The sequence below is a fragment of the Ambystoma mexicanum genome, chromosome 1p (genome assembly GCF_040938575.1).
Source record: "Ambystoma mexicanum isolate Mex_15411 chromosome 1p, UKY_AmexF1_1, whole genome shotgun sequence".
Lineage (NCBI taxonomy): Eukaryota > Metazoa > Chordata > Amphibia > Caudata > Ambystomatidae > Ambystoma > Ambystoma mexicanum.
The window spans coordinates 772,875,616-772,894,174 of NC_090921.1; the positions used below are offsets into that span (position 1 = coordinate 772,875,616).

At 43.7% G+C, this 18,559-nt stretch overlaps 1 protein-coding gene across 2 annotated transcripts in view; it reads left to right on the forward strand.

Moving 5' to 3' along the window:
* Window positions 1–18,559, forward strand: part of INTS3 (integrator complex subunit 3) — a 1,800,341-nt gene that overhangs the window by 3,815 nt on the left and 1,777,967 nt on the right. The window contains exon 1 of one of the 2 annotated variants that reach the window (XM_069651252.1): window positions 3,979–4,070. The exons of the other annotated variant lie outside the window; for it this stretch is intronic. Coding sequence (XP_069507353.1) covers window positions 4,041–4,070 — 30 coding nt within the window. The 5' untranslated portion in view covers window positions 3,979–4,040. Of the gene's footprint in view, window positions 1–3,978; window positions 4,071–18,559 lie in introns of those variants that run through there. 2 annotated transcript variants of the gene reach the window in all.

Below are 18,559 nucleotides of genomic sequence, written 5' to 3' on the forward strand. Positions count from 1 at the left end.
GTTGGATGTGTGAACCTCTACTAGCTCCTTGTTCTCCAGTGATAGCTCCTAATCACTGGTTAATGCTGGCTACCAAGGAGCTTCTTTTAGCTCCTTTTTATGCAGTCTTCATTTTGATCCCTGAATAATATCAACCAAAAATGAAAATAGATTATAAACTTAATCGTACACAACATATGTATAACCAATCATTAATGACATGGTTGTAGTAGGCACTAATAAATGGGCATACTCTTGGGATCTGCATAAATGGAACTACACATAATCCTGTTTATGCCCCAAATGCAACCTAGTGGTTTATGTGTATAATTCCCATAGTTTACCCTCTATTTCCAGTGGCCGTCATTTCAGGGTGTTCTGTGTTTGATGGATACATCATGCCCTGACGAGACGTTTTCACGGAATGAGTTGGGAGTAGAGAGTCCATGGAAACTGCTCGTAGCCATGGATCTGAGTTCCTCACTGCTGATCACCATTTGCCACCTTTTTGTCCATTTACATTCTCCATGAGCTCTGCTCCACTTGACGCTGTTGACCATCTCTCTGCCCTCCTTACACTCTGGCACCTTGGCTTCCAGGATACTGCCCTCACACCCTCACATGGACCTGGCTTCCTCTTCTCCTGAACATTGGCAACTCCTCTGCCACTGTTCTCCCAGTAGGATTTCACAAGGCTGCGTCCTTGGCTGTGGCCTATCCACACCATACATCTCGCACAGAAACAACTCATTTGGCTTTTCATATTGTCTTTTTGCAGATGATAAACCTTCTTACCATCCTTTACCCTCCTGCATCACCAGATAAGCTGTTTTTGCCTTGCGTTTCCCGAAGCCCAACTCCTCTAGCACAAAAGCAGTCCTACCTATTTATTTCCCCCATAATCATTGCACCCTCAACCTGCAGGTGCTCTTTTACTGCAGTCTGAAAGTGTATCAATTACATCTACTGCAACAGCTGCTAGACCTAAGCATATGGAACATCTGTCTTTCCCTCACTTGGCACCTTCCTAAAAAGCTTATCGCACTCTAGTCTTCAGCAACCTGGAGTGCACATCCAGCTTCCTCATAGACTTGCCCCTTCACGTGGCTAACTATTTATTGCTACTCTCCCACACTCAGGCCTCAATCTTACCGCCCATGCACGCCACTGTGTTGCCTACGGCTCCTTACTCCAGAGACCAAGGGCATACCCATGGTGACAGACAGCAAAATCATCCTCCGGGGGCAGCCCCTCCTATCCTCACTGTCATCATCCCTCCCGATGTTTGATCACACCAACTGTGATTGTGTGCAAATATGGTTGATGTATCAAGTCTGATTATAGTATGTAGCTGTCAGACTGTGTTGGCCTCTCTCGACGTTCTGAGCTCCCTCACTGCATCAGGTTTTTGTATCCTCTGTTTTAGGCCTCAAAATTTACACTAGCCATCTGCTGGTGATGATTGACGCTTGAAGATTAAGAGATGTTATGCAGTGTGTAAGTGGAAGATTGAGATGGCATGTGACTTTGTATGTATTGCTATAGTAGATTGCAGCTTGAAAGTTGTACCCTGATTCACACATTTGCTGAGAAAGATGGACTTTTGCCATCCTCTGCTTTCTGTACTATGGCGTTGAAGTCGGCACATTACCTCAATGACAACCACTAGCGATTTTGCTACACCAAAGAGACATGATCCCTTCTTTTCTGGGTGAACACAGGACACAAAGCATTTTGAATGAGCCAAAAATTCATACTTTGGTAAATTGCAATGCAATAATTATTGGAGGATGTTGTGAATGCATTTGAAATTGTATTGTACTGGTCTAATTAGTCACTTAATCAGTTCACAAAGTTCTTAAATCGAAAAGGCATATCTTTGTTTTAAGAATAATGTGTGACGTCAAATATAAATCTGAGACCAGCTATGCCTAGATTCCTAACTTGTTTCACTGGGGGTGAGATGGGCTGCAAACATCAGGACACACTGAGGAATCTCAAATTTTGAGCCGAAATCGATTCCCGGGTTTTGATGGATTACATTTAGATGCTTTTGATCTTTTTCAGCAAGGCTAAAAATTTCAAGTTGCACGGTACTAGCCAGGCATAGTCTTTCACACCCTTTATTGTCCACAATCGTGCAGCACAGCACACCATTACTTACTCATCAAAAGTTAATTATCGCTCACCAGTAACTATAGACGGGTGCAGATTTTGCTGCATGCATTTAATTACTTAAAAACGGTGAACCATCTGCATATTTACAACTTGTGTAAAACCCATTAGCTACAAGGTATGTTGCTAAATTTCGCTTAATCAACTACCGCTAGCCTCCACGACTACCAAATACTACTAATTGTTGCCATTCTACCTTAAGCTCTGTAGAAAATCTAGTTCTTTTCCTAAAAAAAAAAAATGTATTGTGCACCAGGATCCCAACAGGCCCATAAAGCTGGGGGTTGCCCAATAGCAGTTTAAGATGGAATAGCAGCACCCATGAGATGGATGGGGATGCAGATTAATACTCAAGCATCAAATCAATAATGACAACTCAATGGTTTGGCAAAGGGAGTCAGTTTAATGACAAGTACAAAAAACAGGGAGTTTCATGAATATCAGCGGATGCGTGATCTTCCTTCTCGCTTCACAGCTCCAACGAACTTCATAAAAAAACACATCATGTATACTAAAAACTCGTCATCACTGACATGTAATGCTTAAAAGTTGGCATGCAATTCTATTGGTTCTCGGAAGGTGACTTTAATATAGGTACCATATCTGTATATGGTAACGGAGTAAGGGGATTGGGTAAACGCTGTCAGGTGGGACGTCGAAGCCCTACCTTAAAAATGGCTACTGTCAACGTCACTTAAAGTAAGACGTCCCATTGGTTCTACTAACTATAGGACCCTAGATTAATTGGTCCACTATGATTGGGTTGGCACCTACCCCACTCATACTTTTCCACTTTGCCTAGCAGCATGCAGAATGGTTGGCCAGGTGCAGGGTGCCCGTCAGCTCCCCCGGCCTTCCTCCAATTATTGCTACAATCAATCATCACTTCAGTGGTCATGTGTCAATTATCTCACTGGTTGGCCTTGAGACTGCATCTCTGTCTGGAAAAAGTTCTGATACCTTTGCATGGCACTCCGCCATGCGTAGGTGTGAACGTCTCACTTCTCGCTTGGCTGGTCACGTGATTCAGACACTGTAAAATTGCCGCCTTCTCCTTGTAATTCGTGTATTTGATTTTCGTTTTGCCCACCACCTGCCTTCGGTTTCTTATCTTGACCTTTCTGAGCAGGATATTCTGGTCCCAGCTTATTTAATTGTAGCTACTGCTCGTCTATTTTAGCTGATACGACCTTGGCTTTTTGGCACGATTTGTCTGCTGAGTTTTGTTTCTGCCTTTTATTCTCGATTTGTTAAATATGAAGCTCTTGTGTGGCCTCTAGTAACCTTTGGTTGAGTCTGCTTCTTGTGCATAGTGGAAGTATACTTATATGATGCGCTTCTTTTGAGGTAGATATGTATAGGTGGTGCTTGCTGCAATCTATCTTATTACTAAGCATAGCAAGCTGCACGATCTTCTTAGCTTGCTTGCGGTTCCAAGCATATGTACATGCGTAAACTGGTCGAATATCTTCGTCGTGCTCATTGCATAAGCTTCTTCCATTTGACATCGTCCTTTCACTTTAGGTTCATGATGTCCCTTGTCCATGGCGTTTCGTCTCTTTACATCATTCTCAGGTCGTCGTATCTTCTGTGTGTGTGTCAGTTCTGGGTTCTTGTGACGTCACAATTCATCTTCCATTAAGACCTTTTTGGCTTCTTCAGGGACTGTACTCAGACGATCTTCATTTCGTTTCATTTGTTGATATGGCTTTCTCAATGGGTACCTTACTGTCCATGTTTTCTTTGGTGTTGGTACTTCAATAGGTGCTGTTCTTCTGATAGGTACTGGATAGAGCCCCACTGCTGCTCTCTGCTGGTTTATTTGCTCATCATACGTCACATACTTTGGCGTGAACGTTCCTGGTACTTCAAAATGGACGGTTGGAATGCGGGCAGTACTTGGGACCTCCTCTTCCGTATGTATATCCTAGAAAGAGGTTTCTTTGCCATTTGCAACAATACAAACTTTTTACTCGATGCACAGTAATTCTTTATTTACTACAGGCAAAGTCATTTGATGTTTGCTGGACTTTGGAACATTACCTGGTAGCCGCATTGAGTATTAGAAAGAGAATTTGTAACCTATAATGTGTTCACCTTGCTTTGATGACACTGTATAAACCAGTTTTATTTCATATCAAATTGTATTCTGGTAATTATCCTACTGATCGATTCGAATTTTGTATTTTTAGGATTAGTGTTTGCATCTTGTTTTCCTTCTTGCATTGTTTAAAGATTTTACCATTTTGTTTGTGTGTCGTAGTGGTACTTTGTCTGTTCCTTTTGCCTTTACTTAATTAACTTGTTCAAATAAAGCACTTTCACTGACTACTAGCTAAACTGTCTTGCACCCCTTCCATTTTCCACATGCATACAGCATACCATTTCTTTCTCGTCAAATGTTTATTATCACTCATCAATAGCTAGTGGCAGGTGCACCTTTTGTGGCGTGCATTCCAATACTTTAATACAAGAGTGGACATCTGCTGGGACTGTAGTCTGACCTCTTCTCACCCAGCCTGCAAGTCATAGTATTGCATTTGTTCAGCACAGAGCTGCAAGAGTATTCTTCAGGCAAACAAAAAGATGTTTCTATTGGATTGTGTCCTTCCACAGATTCCTCATCTTTGATATACAGATATCCTGCTTGCCGTTTTGGAAACGTTTGCGAGCAGACTGCTCTGTGCATCATCAGGTCGATGTCCCTCAGTGGCTTTCATTACTGCGCTCGGACGTGATGTCGACATTGTTTCGCACTTTCCCTGTTGCCTCAGTTCCCTTTTTCTGCATGCACAGCATGCTTTGGAACAGTTTGACTCGATTCTTCGAGTTTCTACTGTGCAGTTACTATTTCTCAAACAGGGTTTAAGAGGTGTGCGTACTGTGATTCGAAGATGACGATAACAGATCTGCACAGTATATGCCTCTGGTGTGTTGGTAAGGAGCACGAACATGACCACTGTGGCTCATGTCGGTCAATGACTAGCAAGGCCTTGAAGGGGAGGAAGTCCTCTTCTCCATCAAAAAGAAAATCCTCTGAGGATAGGGGCCTTGGGGATAAATCGCCTCAGAGGCCAACGGGCTTCAAATGTTCCAAGCAGTTGAGGTCAAGGAGCGGTTTGCGTCACTCTTCATTTTCATCTTGAAGAAAATCGTTCTTCGTCATCTGATTCCTCGCCTGACAAGAGACAGGCAAGTTTCCCAGACAAATCTGCCTCTGCAGCAGAATGGGAAGAGTTCCGTCAAAAGATGGACTTTTTTTTGAAGGCGGTCCCTCGAAAGGTCCAAAAAGGCTGACTATTCCACTGCGCCTTCAAAAGCCAGCAGTGAACTGTTGAAGGATTTGACCTACGTGAAATCCTCTATGATGCCTACTCGAGTGGTGTCGACCTCAAAGGAGTGCATCTAAGCCTAAACCTTCGACATCTTCATTATCAAAGGGCTTGTCTTTGTCAAAACCATCTATGTTAACCTCGGATCCATCTTCAAGTTTTAAGCCTTTATCGATGAAATACTTTTTAAAGACCTTTTTTTAGATCCATTTTTGAAGATGATGAGGACATTGTTCCTTTTGGGCCAGAACGTTTTGGTGCACCCAATGTCCCCGGGGAACTCCTTTTGTGCGGAATCTTGCTTGGAGGATTTGGCTTTGTGCCTTAAGGAAGCCAGTGGCTTAGACACTTATCCAGAAGTGGAGTTTGCCTCATCTGACACAAGTGCTCATCCAAGTGCTGTACACATGACAGTGATGAATAGTCACTAAATATATGGGTTGGGGATGTCCTTCAAAGGATATAGTACAGGAGGACTGTACGCTATTCTTGACAAAGGTCCACTCAAAGAACCTGTACTGCTTTTCCATTCTGCACTTAAAAACACCATTTTGGGAAATTGGCAGAAACCCAATATGACTCCGGCAGTCAATAAGGAGTTTGTTAATAAGTATAGACCACCCTATTTCTGAGAGTCTAGTGGTACAAGGGGCTACTTGCACCTCTAAAGCAAGCAGCTGCTTATCCCACCTGATGGGGATGACAAGAAGTATGGCATGCTGGCAAAAGGGGTGTTCTCGGCTGGGAGTATGGCACTCGAGGCCTTAATGCATCTTGTGCATTAGCAAAGTACACATTCACTTTGTGGAATGTAGTCGCCCGAGCAGCCGACAACATCCCTGAAGGGTAAATGAGATGGCTTCAAAAAAATGATTAATGATGATAAATGAGCAGCATGGCAATCTTTTGGATCCGGTTTGGATGCATCTGACTGTGTTTGCCACCCTATGGGATAGAGTGCAGTCATGAGGAGGTTTGCATATGGTTACGCAAATCTGGATTTCTTCCCGATGTCCAGTCTAGACTTCTAGACATGCCCTTCAATGGGTTAAACCTTTTTGGAGCAAAGGCTGATAGCTTAGATGAGCACCAAGATTCTAAGGTGGGTGCACAATCATTGTGGTCAGCCATCCTTCAGCCTCAGCAGCAGAATCTGCCCTCCCAAAGTTGGAGAGGACAGCCCTTTCATTTCTACTCTTCCTTTGGCCAAAGGGGTAGAGGTCAGCCTGCCCAGAGAGAGTGCAAAAGAGATTTCCACGTGGTGCTAGATGTCGTGGAGGAAGAACAGTTCAGGCAGTCACCTCCTCATTACCCTCTTCCACAGCCCCCCAATAACTCTGAGTGCTTCACTCACGAGACTCAGGTTTGGTAGTCCACCTATTTTCTTATTCCCAAGAAAGTCGCAGGACTGAAACCCATCTTGGACCCGAGATGCTTGAACAAGTCCCTCTGACAGGACGGATTCAAGATGGTCAATCTTTCGCAGATCCTCCAGCACCTTCAGCTTCAGGACTGAATGGTGTCACTCGATCTTCAGGCTGCTTACTTTCATATACCTTTACATCCCAGACACAGGAAGTACCTGACGTTCGCCATTGGCAGTTCTCACTTTCAATTTAGAGTACTGCCCTTCAGGCTGACCTCTGCGTCTTCACCAGATTGATGGCGGTAGTGGCAGCAAATCTAAGGAGGGGGAATTCACATCTTATCCTGCCTAGACGAGTGGCTGATCAGAGCTCGTTCACCCGAACAGCATCTGGAACATCTAAACCACACCTGCCACTCTCCACAAACTGGGTTTCTCCCTCAGCTTCAAGAAGTCCCAGGTGACACCTTCCCAAAAGCTGCATTTTATTGGAGCAGTCCTGGACTTTTCCTCAGGAAAGGCTTTGCCACCCAAGTTGAGAGCTTAACATATCTTGCAGATGGTGATGCAATTTCAGAACGCCCAACATATACCGGCCTTCGATTTATTTTGAGGTTGGTCGGTCTCGTGGCATCCTGCATTTTTCTCTGGTATCAGTCGGAGGCCTGCCTAAGGATGAGGTCCCTACAGTGGGCCCTCAGATCCCAATGGTCACAATTCTCAGGCAGAATGACGGACCTTCTTCAGGTCCCGAGCAAGGGTCTCCTGTGGTGGGCCTGCAAGGAGAATGTGATGATAGAGGAACCTTCTGGCAACCCTGGCCGGAGATAACAGTAGTCACAGATTGTTCCCTCATGGGATGAATGGGGCTTCCATAACTGATCTCATGATCAGCAGTCTTTGGTCCCCTTCAGAATCCAGACTACACATACACCTTTTAAAGCCGAGGGTGATCAGACTGGCACTGGTGGCCTTTTTGACTTCCAGCAAGGGGAAGAACGTCCTGATAATCATACATTACCTCACCAAAAGAGGAGGTGCCGAGTTACTATCGCTGTGCAAGGAGGCAATGCAGCTCTGGTTTTGAGTGGTCTTGGAAATAAAGTAATATATTTTTCTTGCATCTCTGAAGAGATTACTCTCAGTAACAGGTTCTCAATCTGCTTAGCTACCTTTGCAGCTTTCTGTTTTAGGATTGGCCCTCAGCTTTACAAGATCTCAATATTGAATGTGAATCATTAATACTGCTGGAAATCGCAGCCTTACAACAGTGCAGTTCATGATTTAAAAAACAGTAGTTCATCTCCAGCCACGTTGATGCTCTGTACACTCTTGTTTAGGATTTACAGATGAAAAGTGAAAAACGTTGTTATGGCGACAATAGGATACTGTCCATGGTGATAAAGAACTTAGAAGGCCGTGGGGGTAGGAGGCAGACAGATAGTTACGGTGTGAGCAGAGCAAGCAGAAGAATGCAATGTTGGTGTCTGGGCAGCAAGAAAGGGGAGTGGAGATACAGTGTTTAAGGGAAGTCACCCAAGACCATTTCCCTTTCATTTCTTCCCTATGGACTACTGTTACTGCACAGTCACTCTTTTACTGTATTCCTCCTATCGTGGGTGGGGCGGCGGCGTCACAAAACATTTGGTGCCTTGTAGTAGCACTCCAGCAGCACAAGCACAGAGCAGGGATTGCTGGGAGCTGTTGCTTATCAAGTAGCCGCCTCAAACCCGTCCCGGCATTGTAAATCATCGGGCAATTACCTCCCAACTGTAGTTGATAGGGTCGGACATTTAGGCAGGCTGTAGAGCTTGTAGAGGCAGAAATCTTGCCAGGGTGTAAGCTCACCCCCTTCCCATTATTTCTTACTCGCACGAGTGTCATTTCAACTCGCCAGTGTACATTTTGCGCCCTGGTTGTAGTATTGGTGTGTGACCAAGTAGGGGTTTTGAAACCACTGCTTATCCCTCTGCTCCTGCAGGACCGTTTTTTGTGACAGAAATATTTTTACTTCGTTGCTTTGAAGTTTGGACACAAACAGTCGATATTGTGAACTGGAAGCCCAGTGCAAATTTACAGCAAGTACCAGCTGAAGTGAAAGCGTGTCTAACAGGCATGCTGGTGGAAAGCCCCATGACCAGAGCTCCTGTGATTCTTGTCCCTCACTCACTGTTGAGGTCTGGCCTCTTTCCCCAATGTTCTTCCTCTGCCCCGAGCACCTCTGCACCAGCAGGGTTGGCTGCCTGATTTCTGTTGCCATAGCTTGACACACACACTGTGGGCCTGATTCACACATAGCTTGACAGACACACTGTGGGCCTTATTCACAGAAGTCTTTTCTGATGCGCATACTAATAGAAAAACGCCCTGTACTTTACCTAGGTTCTCGTAATCGCTGCACCTTCCTTATTCAGTTTGAATCGCCAAGTGTAAACATTTTCCTCAGGCCCTGCCCCCATACTGCACGTTTCACTGATGCATCCATCTAGGGCAGTGGTATTCAAACGTTTTTATTCCGAACCCCCCTTGAGTACCAATATTGCTGCTGTGCCCCCCTAGATGTTCTATTAAAATCAGTCACCGTACTCCCTTTCGGAAGAGCCTCAACCCCCCCTCACCCACCGGCCACACTTTGCCCCAGGGGTGCCAGCCCCACAATTTGAAGACCACTGCTCTGGGGTGACTCTCAGGTAGCACAGGATAATCGAATGGGTGAAGCGCACAGGATAATCAAATGGATGAAGTCAGTTAAAGCAGTTGATCCTGCTGCTCTTCTATAAGCCCTTCATCTGTTTTGCCAAACCATGCTGTTCTCGCCACTCTTGAAATGCACTGCAGCCATCCAACAATGAGGGGCAAACTCAGCTGCCATCCAGCCCCGTGAGGGACATCCCCTTTCTGGGACCGTGCTCTCCTCTCACCTTATCCGTTGTCACTAACTGCCAACCTTGCAGAATCTGCCTTGGGAGTGGGGATTGGGTCAGTGTCCGCATACTGTCCAAACCTATCCACATTCCAAATGCCCCCCTATCTTGAGGTGAACCACCTCATGCCATTGCTAGGCATCTCGCAAGTAAAACACCATGGAACATGTCACATTGCTTCATTTTTCCCCATGAGTTTTTCTGTTCTAAATGGGCAGTAACATTCAACATTTATTTGACTATTTCACGTGCTACTAGCATTTGGGGAATAGATAGGTAATAACCCCTGTAGTGGCTTGATCGACCCAGGGGTTACAATATCCACATTGAAGAGCCCATCCTTTTTATTATTTTACCAATAGTATAAAGGTACACACGTAATGACCTTTTTGTTCGGTAATTGTTTTCAGTTTATAGTCTAAGTGCCATAGATACAATTTCCACAAGCTGACCCTTTCGCTGTTTTAAAGTGTTAAGTAAAATACTGCTTTAACTGGTTACTATTTATCAACGTGTGCATGTCTAACTCCAACAACGGAGATAAACTACTTGGTAGAAAAGTGGTGATGTTTTAGAAATGTAATAATTTCCTTGATATCTAACGGAGAATTGCAATTTTTTATATTTAAAGTTTTTGCAAACTATGACCTAGTTCTCAAAAATTGGTTATTCATATTAAACGTGTAATTCTTTTCACCTGCATATATTTAAAAGTTACTGGGATGTGAATGTAAACGTGTACAATCAATGGAAAAATGTCTTTGTATTAAAGCAAAAAGCAGCACTTGATGGTGTAACCACTTATGGAAGGTTATAGTGGGGGATTTGGGCGGGAGGGGTTTACAGGGGTTTCTTCAATTTTATAACAAACATATTGAAAGCAACTATAGAAGATATCGCATATAGTTCATGTTTTTTTATGTTTTGGTCACTGGTGCTTCTATTGAACTACAAAAGTTACATTAAATGCGAGACTCGCTATGTAACATTTTTCAGCAATTTCCCTTAATTTCTCATTTATTTTGGCTGATTTCATTTTTGTATCACTTATTTTCTGCAATATTTTCATTTCTTTTTGTATAATGCGTAGGAATTTTCAAATGGAAGGTTTGGTTCTTTCAATTGCTACTCTTAGGCTATGATTTATTGTTTGTCCTTCCATGTATCTGGTCCTTCAATTTCTCTTAACCACAATAGACCCTGGGACCAGAAAACGTGGATGTATTTGCAGGACCGTGGAGTAAGTCATCCATTCCAGTGCTAAAACGTTGCAGATCCTGACTAGCCAGTCCTGTTCTGTTGTAGGGTCTTTAGCTTTCCATTTCTGAGCTATAACCAGCAGGGTGGCTTTTGAAAGAATTGCATACCTCTTTTCTTTTGTGTCTCGCCCAATGGTGGGTGCTGTGCCCTCCCATGCAGAGTAAGCTTTCTTTTGGAGTTCTAGGTCCCTGTTCCCCAAACATCTCTATGCTGTGATTTACTACTTTCCAAATGTCCCCCTTTTTTGGGCATCCCCACCAAATGTGGAGCCCGTCCCCTGTATTCTCACCAGCATTGTTGTGGATTTGAGGGGTAAATTTGTTGCAGGTGTGCCGGGGTGAGGTGCTATTGGGTCATACCAAAAGTCGAGAATTGGAATGACACTGGTGAGTTTGGGCATGTCCCGTCACAGTTGTTTCCGTGATTGATTCCTCCAGTGTATCTGCCCATTTTGTCTTGTAGTTTGGTTCTATTTTCTGCTCTGATTCTAGTCCCTATTTGTATAGGTTAGAAATAAGGTGCATTATCTCCTGGGTCGGTGGCCAAGAATCTCTCAAATGGGTTAAGGTGGCGGGTTTCCCCAGTGCGTGGATTAATTAGCCAATGTCATTGTTGGAAGTAGGGCATCCTATCTGTCTCTGTAAGTCCCAGTTCTAATTTGCATTGGTTAAATAGTTTGATGTCCGTGCCCTGAAACATGTCTCTGAGATTAGTGCAGCCTGCCTCTTTCCAACTCCTGAAGGCTCCTTTTTGTAGCCCACGGGTGAATTGGGGGTTTCCGAACATAGGTGTATATGGGGACGAGAAGGTGATGACCTGCCTGTGTTTTGCTAGGTTGTCTCTACCAGTTTTGGGATTTCTGATATATGCATGTTTCGTGGGCGGTCCGCCTTGTGTAGCCCCCAGGACCTCCCTCGGCTGAGGGTGGGAGGGCCTGCCCACCACTGCCTGGTCCATTTGGGTCCACCGTTTCTCTGAGTTGTTTGCAAACCGGTCCTTCACTACTCTAATCTGGGCTGCACTGTAGTACATATGAAAATTGGGGATGCCTAACCCACATTTGACAGGGGCCATCAGTGTTGTCAGCGTGGTGTGGGGGGATTTGTTGTTCCAGATGTATGGGGGTTATTAGTCTGTATTGGAGTCCCTGTAGTGTCGGTGTGACGGTGACCCATAGGAGCTTGATGCCCCCCCTCTACCTACTGAAATGGTGAAACATGTTTTGCCCGTTTTAGGTCCTCCCCACCCAGAGATAGATTCAGGATTTCAGATTGTTTACTTTCAGTCCTGCAACTGCCCAAGCGTGTTTATTTCACGCACAACTTCTTGGAGGGATGATTCTGTGTCCGTGAGGGTAAGGAGCATGTCGTCCACATATGCCGCCACTGTATGTGTTTTCTTCCCAAACGGGATCTCCGTATCAATTGGTTGGTCCTAAGGGCTGTTAAGAAAGGTTCTAGATGGATGGCGTAGAGGACCTGGGAGAGTGGACAGCCTTGCTTGGTCCCTCTTTCCAACTTGATTGGTTGGGAGAGGTCTCTGTTGATCATGAGCCGGGCTGTTGGGTCTTGATAGCGTGGATTCTGTTAATAATGCCTGTGCCGAATCCCATCCTCTCCATGGTGCTGAATAGGAAGGACCATTCGGCCATCTCAAATGCCTTCTTGGTTTCTAAATTGAGGAGGATGGTGAGATCTCCGTTGGATTTTCTCAGTGATGTGACATACTCTGTGGATGTTATTGTGTTTTTGTCTGCGTTATATAAAACCGGATTGTTCCGGTGGATAAGTTGTGAGAGGAGGGTTTCTAGCCTATTGGCCAATATCTTGGTGTACAGCTTAACCTCTACGTTTTAGGACGATGGGTCTGTATCGCCCACATTGTGTGGGGTCATTTGTTCATTTGGGTAATAGCATGATTTTAGCTTCTTCCATCGTAACGGTGATGCAACCGGATTCCCCGAAGGAGTTAAACAGCGATGCCAGCCTCGGTACCAGGGCCTGGCAGAATGTTTTGTAAAATGCTGCTGGGTACCCATCTGGTCCTGGGGCTTTATTAAGGGGAAGACTCCTGATCGCTTGTCCCACTTCCTCCTGCATGATCTTGCGTGATCTTGGCTAAGAGTGTGGCGTAGAAGTTAACAAATTGGTCCGCTATTTCGGGGGTGGTGCCCACCTTAAAGGGATGGTTCACCCAAAATTTTTTATTTCAAAAATAGATAGGCAATATTAAAAAAAATCGATTGCCAATTTTTTTTTCAAGTCCCTATGTAAAATTTTGAGCAAATCAAGCTCAAAGAAAGCACATGGGGGCATCCATTTTGTGAAATGGATGCCCGCCGCTGTGCTCGCTTTGGCTTTTGCGGCACTAATGAAGGAAAAGCCAGCCAGCTGTAGTAAACAAAAGCTACCACTGGGTGGCTTTTCCTTCATTGGTGCTGTACGCAGAGGACAGGGACCGGAGACTACAGGCAGAAAAGCTGCAGCTGCATCTCGGTAAGTGCTATTTTTTCGCTTCAAAAGCTACCGCAAACATAAATACGTTTTTAAAGCTGCTGTTTTATTTCTAGGTTTTCCGGGCTCCTCCAGCCCGGAAAACTTAGAAAAAAAACCGCAGCTAGTACTTATTTAAAAAAATAAATAAATAGCACTTACCGAGATGCAGCTTCAGCTTTTCTGCCTGCAGTCTCCGGTCCGCGTCCTCGGATTCCTGGTACCGATGAAGGAAAAGCCACCCATTGGTAGCTTTTGTTTACTACAGCTGGCTGGCTTTTCCTTCATTAGTGCCGCAAAAGCCAGCACAGGCAGGCATCCATTTCACAAAATGAATGCGCCCATGTGCTTGCTTTTGCAAATTTTGAGCTTGAATTGATCAAAAGTTTACATAGGGACTTGGAAAAAAAAATGGCAATCGTTTTATTTTTTAATATTGCCTATTTTTGAAATAAAACATTTTGGGCGAACCATCCCTTTAATGCCTTGTGAGTTGACAATCCCCTTGATTATTTGGGAGGCTGCTTTCTGTTTAAGTTGTCTGGCAAGCATCTTATCTGCTTGTTAGTGTGTATGTAATATCTCTGTTTTAACCTTGAGAGGTTTCTGCTTTCTTCATCTGGAGGAGGTGTAGCTTGCCTTATACGTTCTGGTATTCACTTCGTACCATTCGACTGGGGGCTTGGACCATTGTACCCATAGTGTCCCAGAGGTATCTTCCAGCTCTGTTTTCCAGGTTTCATTTGCTTTAGTCGCTGGGCCTGGATGGCTATCAATTCCCCCCTGAGCGTAGCTTTGAAGGCGTCCCATACCATTGCTTCCCGGACCCCTGTTTCTGCGTTAAGCTCAAAGTATTCCTTGATCTTCCCTTCTATTTCTTTCCGCGTAACTGGGTCTGTGAGCGCCTCCCTGGGGAAAACCCCAGCTCCATAGCCCCGCTTTTGCCTTTTGAGATTGAGTGTCATGGAGATGGGGGTGTGATCTGAGAGTGCGATGGTGTGGAGGCCTATCAGTGTCATTCTGCCCAGAAGCATTGTTGTGGACCAAATATAGTATATACGGGAGAAGGAAAGGTGCACGTGGGTGTAGAACGTGAAGCCTGACTCTGACAAATTCCACGCATACAACATTTGAAAGCCTTCCATCCATGTGTTCCTTAAACTAACCTCACAGGCATGATTCTCCTCAACAAAAAAATTGGCTTCAGAAACTATTGTCTAATATTTCATCAGCCATCAAAATTGAAGTATTTAGTTTCCATGAGAAAGATCTGCAACATTGAAATTTTAGTTTTAAGTGCATTGTTACTGGAGCGTGATCGCTCACCAGAATATTCCCAATTTCACAAGATGCAAAGCTTTCCGTCACAGCCCCGCTGGTCAAAAGCATGTCTAGCCTCGAGTACACTGTGTGCTCCTGAGAAAAAACTATACTCTCGCTTGTCTGGGTGTACAAGGCGCCAATTATCTTTTTAAATTGTGTTAAACTAAAAGTGACATAAGTGCTTGGTGATGGGAATCACTCCGACCTACCCCTCTAGAGTGACTTCTATCAAGTATAGGATCAACAATAGTGTTGAAATCACCCCCAAGAAGGATATTTGGAGAATTCATGTCCTGAGTCTGGGCTACCAATCTAAAAAATTAGCCATTGTCCACTGAGGGCATACACACATTGCAAAGAGTCCTCTGCTCTCCCTGAATCTCAATCAACAAAGCAGCCATTCTTCCTTCCTTGTCTGCACATTCTTTCAAAACTTTTAACAGGCAACTTTTTAAGAGCCAGAATAGTCACACCTCTGGATCTGGCAGAGAAAGAGGAGCCAAAAGCATAACCAACCCAATCTTTCTCCAACTTTGAGACCCTATCGGCTAATATATGCGTTCCTTGTAGAAAGCAAATGTCAGCCCTCATTTCATCCAGAATTGGAAACATTTTCTTTTTTTTAAGGGAGTTGTTAATTCCGTTTACATTGCAAGACACCACACATACATCCTCATTAAGCTTGCTAATTGGCCTTGCAGCCATCATTTTACATTCACAAGACCAGAGAAAATTAAAAAAAAAAATGAAAAATTAAAATATAAAAAACACCCTCTATAAGAACAGTCGAAACTGTGAAGTCTATTCAACCTAGAAAACACTGAACAAAACATTAATAAGGGACAAACTCTAGGACCTCTCCCAAATCTCATACAAACTCAGAGTAAAACCAAACAGTAGTAAATGATGAAGTAAAATTGAAGGAACCCAAAAAACCACCCCTTTTATCTTGTAATAAACGCTTTCATTGTAATTGAACAATATTAAACAAGCCATCTGAGTAAGAGAAACCGAAACCCTAAATCATAAAGGAGTGCATGGAGGTCTCTAGTAGCTAATAGTCCCCCTTTATTGAAAACCACCACCTAACTTGCCTCTCCCCAACCCCCCTAATTAAGTGTCAGAATGAAACCTTTTGCCACCCAAAATTACAAGCATTCATAAAAGTTCAATTGGATGGATTACCCACATGCAAGTGAAGTAGCTTCAATCCCGAGTATACTCCAAGTGCAACCCGACTTGTATCATTACAGGTCATTAATGTTTTATCTGCATATGTTAAAATATCTTTGTAACTCTCGGGACCAAAAGGAGACTCTTTTAAAGTACAGCAACTATTTGTGTACCAAGTAACCAATATTAGGTAATCTGAATAAACCCAAATTCCAACAATACCACCCAGCTTCAAAGAATAGCCCAACTTCCATAGATTCAGCATTTGAATACAATATGAAACCAATTGCATTGAATTTTAAATAAAATAACAATAATCAAATGCTCCTCATCAAACTAGACAGCATTAATCTGAAAATCAATGTAATGGAAGATGGGTTGAGTTTCAAATTGGGAAGCAAGCATTAGGGGAGGAGAATGGGTCAAATTACAATGAAAATAATTTAAAGAACACCCAATTACAACCCCTATGCAAATATTATTGGCCAATCATATAATTAAACAATTCAATCCTGGAAGCAAGAAGTTATACAAGGGAATATCCAATAAAACCCGCAAGCAATCTAAGATTAGATGTTTTCAATGGTGGAAAAGTCATTGGTCAGAAAGACCGCATTGAAGTAAAACCAACATGCAGATTCATAGGCAAGCTCCTCCTCATGATCCATGCATCCACAGTTACCTATTTGTGAGAGATCAGTAAAAGTAAACCTTGACATCCGAAATTCCGAAATACGGCAGAATCTGAAGGACATGCCACATGTTCACAATGCGGTGGGTGAAGTATTTAGCCGGTTCGTAAAACAACTGCAAAAGCAATGCGATGACAATCCAGAAGAGTAACTCTTATGAGCATTGGTTGATGAAAAGAAACGCAGTCCGTTATTAAATCCATATTCTCTTTCATGTTCTGATCTTGAATCCGAAGTACTTCAGACCATCGCATCGCTCCAAATAAGAATATCCATCCGGGAACTATTCAAGGCCAATTTCCGGGTCAGCTCACCGTCACGTCGTGGGTCCTTTACTCAAAAGGGACGCGGGCATTGAAGAAATGATTAAACAATACGCGATTGTAGAAACTTTGCACAACCTTTCCACTAAACGAATTCCAGACATGTATTCATCACGGCCCAGCTAATCACATTACTAGCAGACTTCCGAACGTATTCTCAGAGTTTGACCAAGCCGATAGAAGGAACAGCTGTACTTAATGACGACGGATTCAACACTCGAACGGAAGGCGGGTGCCCAGCGCTTCAGCAAAAACTGTTCCATTGTGTTTTTTTGAATGCAGCAAAAGTTAACTGAATGATTTCAACGGCGCCATTTGCAATATGTAATACGTATGAACAAATTACATTAAAAAAATAAGTAGAATAACAGATCAGGGGGGCCACATGGGAACCAAAGAGTCATCACAAACCGAGAGGCATAGTTACTGCCATTTCTCTTTTATGTTGTTCCAGCCAGCCTTAATGCTTGTGCAGGATCAGAAGTGCTCTTCTCACCATCCGGCATCACAATAGTTAAAACATTATTTTTGTTCAGAAAAGCTTACAAATTAAGCTGTTTGGCCATGTCTTTAGCCCCCTTAAAGGATTTCCTCAGGAGTAGGATTTCTTTCGTGTAATCCTGGTATATAAAAACTGGTTTACCTTTGAAGGCGGCATTTCCTTTCAGTCTAGCTGAGTTCATCAGACTTTCCTTTTGACTTTTGATTCAAAAGGGTCACCAAAATGTCTAGCCCTGGCTCCCAAATGTTTTGCAATTATGTAGTCGTTGTCAATGTCACCCATGGAAATAGAGCCACAGTTGAAACTTTCCTTAAACACTTGAATGATCAAAGGAACCAAGTCTTCATTATCAGCTGAGTCTTCCACACCAACCAGTCTGATGTTTTTATCCCTCAGTTTCATTTCCAAATCCAAGCACTTTTCTTTCTTTCTGTAAATCGGACTTCATATTGTTGTAAGCCTGAAAGCTGCCCGCAATTTCAGAGCTCATAGACCAGGATGATTTTTCCAAATCTGTCACTCTGCCATCATGTTGACATGTTTACAGGTTGAGATCAGCCAAAGAGAGTTTAACATCACTGACATCCTGGGCCACCTGGAGAAGGCCTTTATAAACATCCTGAATGTTAGGAGTATCGCCCATTTCCAAAATCTGTTTGGGCTTTTTTGAAGCAGGGTTCTCAGCCTCCTCTATCTTCTTTTTTGAATTCATAATGTCATGAAAATATCTTCAGGGAGAGGACCAGGAGCTGCTGGACTAGGCTGCTACTCCACCACTTGCCATTCTGGAATCCGTCCGCACACTTTTGGTGCTCTATGAAGAGTAAAATGTGTTTCACAACCATTCTGTGAAGGTGACACCCTTTGAGCGATGCAGTCAAAATTGCATTGCTGCAGTAGGTGTGGTGAAGGCCTTTTCTTTCGGGTGCATGGCCTACGGCCTTTGGCCACACACCCAATAGTCTAGGCCTTGCCCACACCCACCGCAACATAATGTAGGCATGCATACCATCATGTG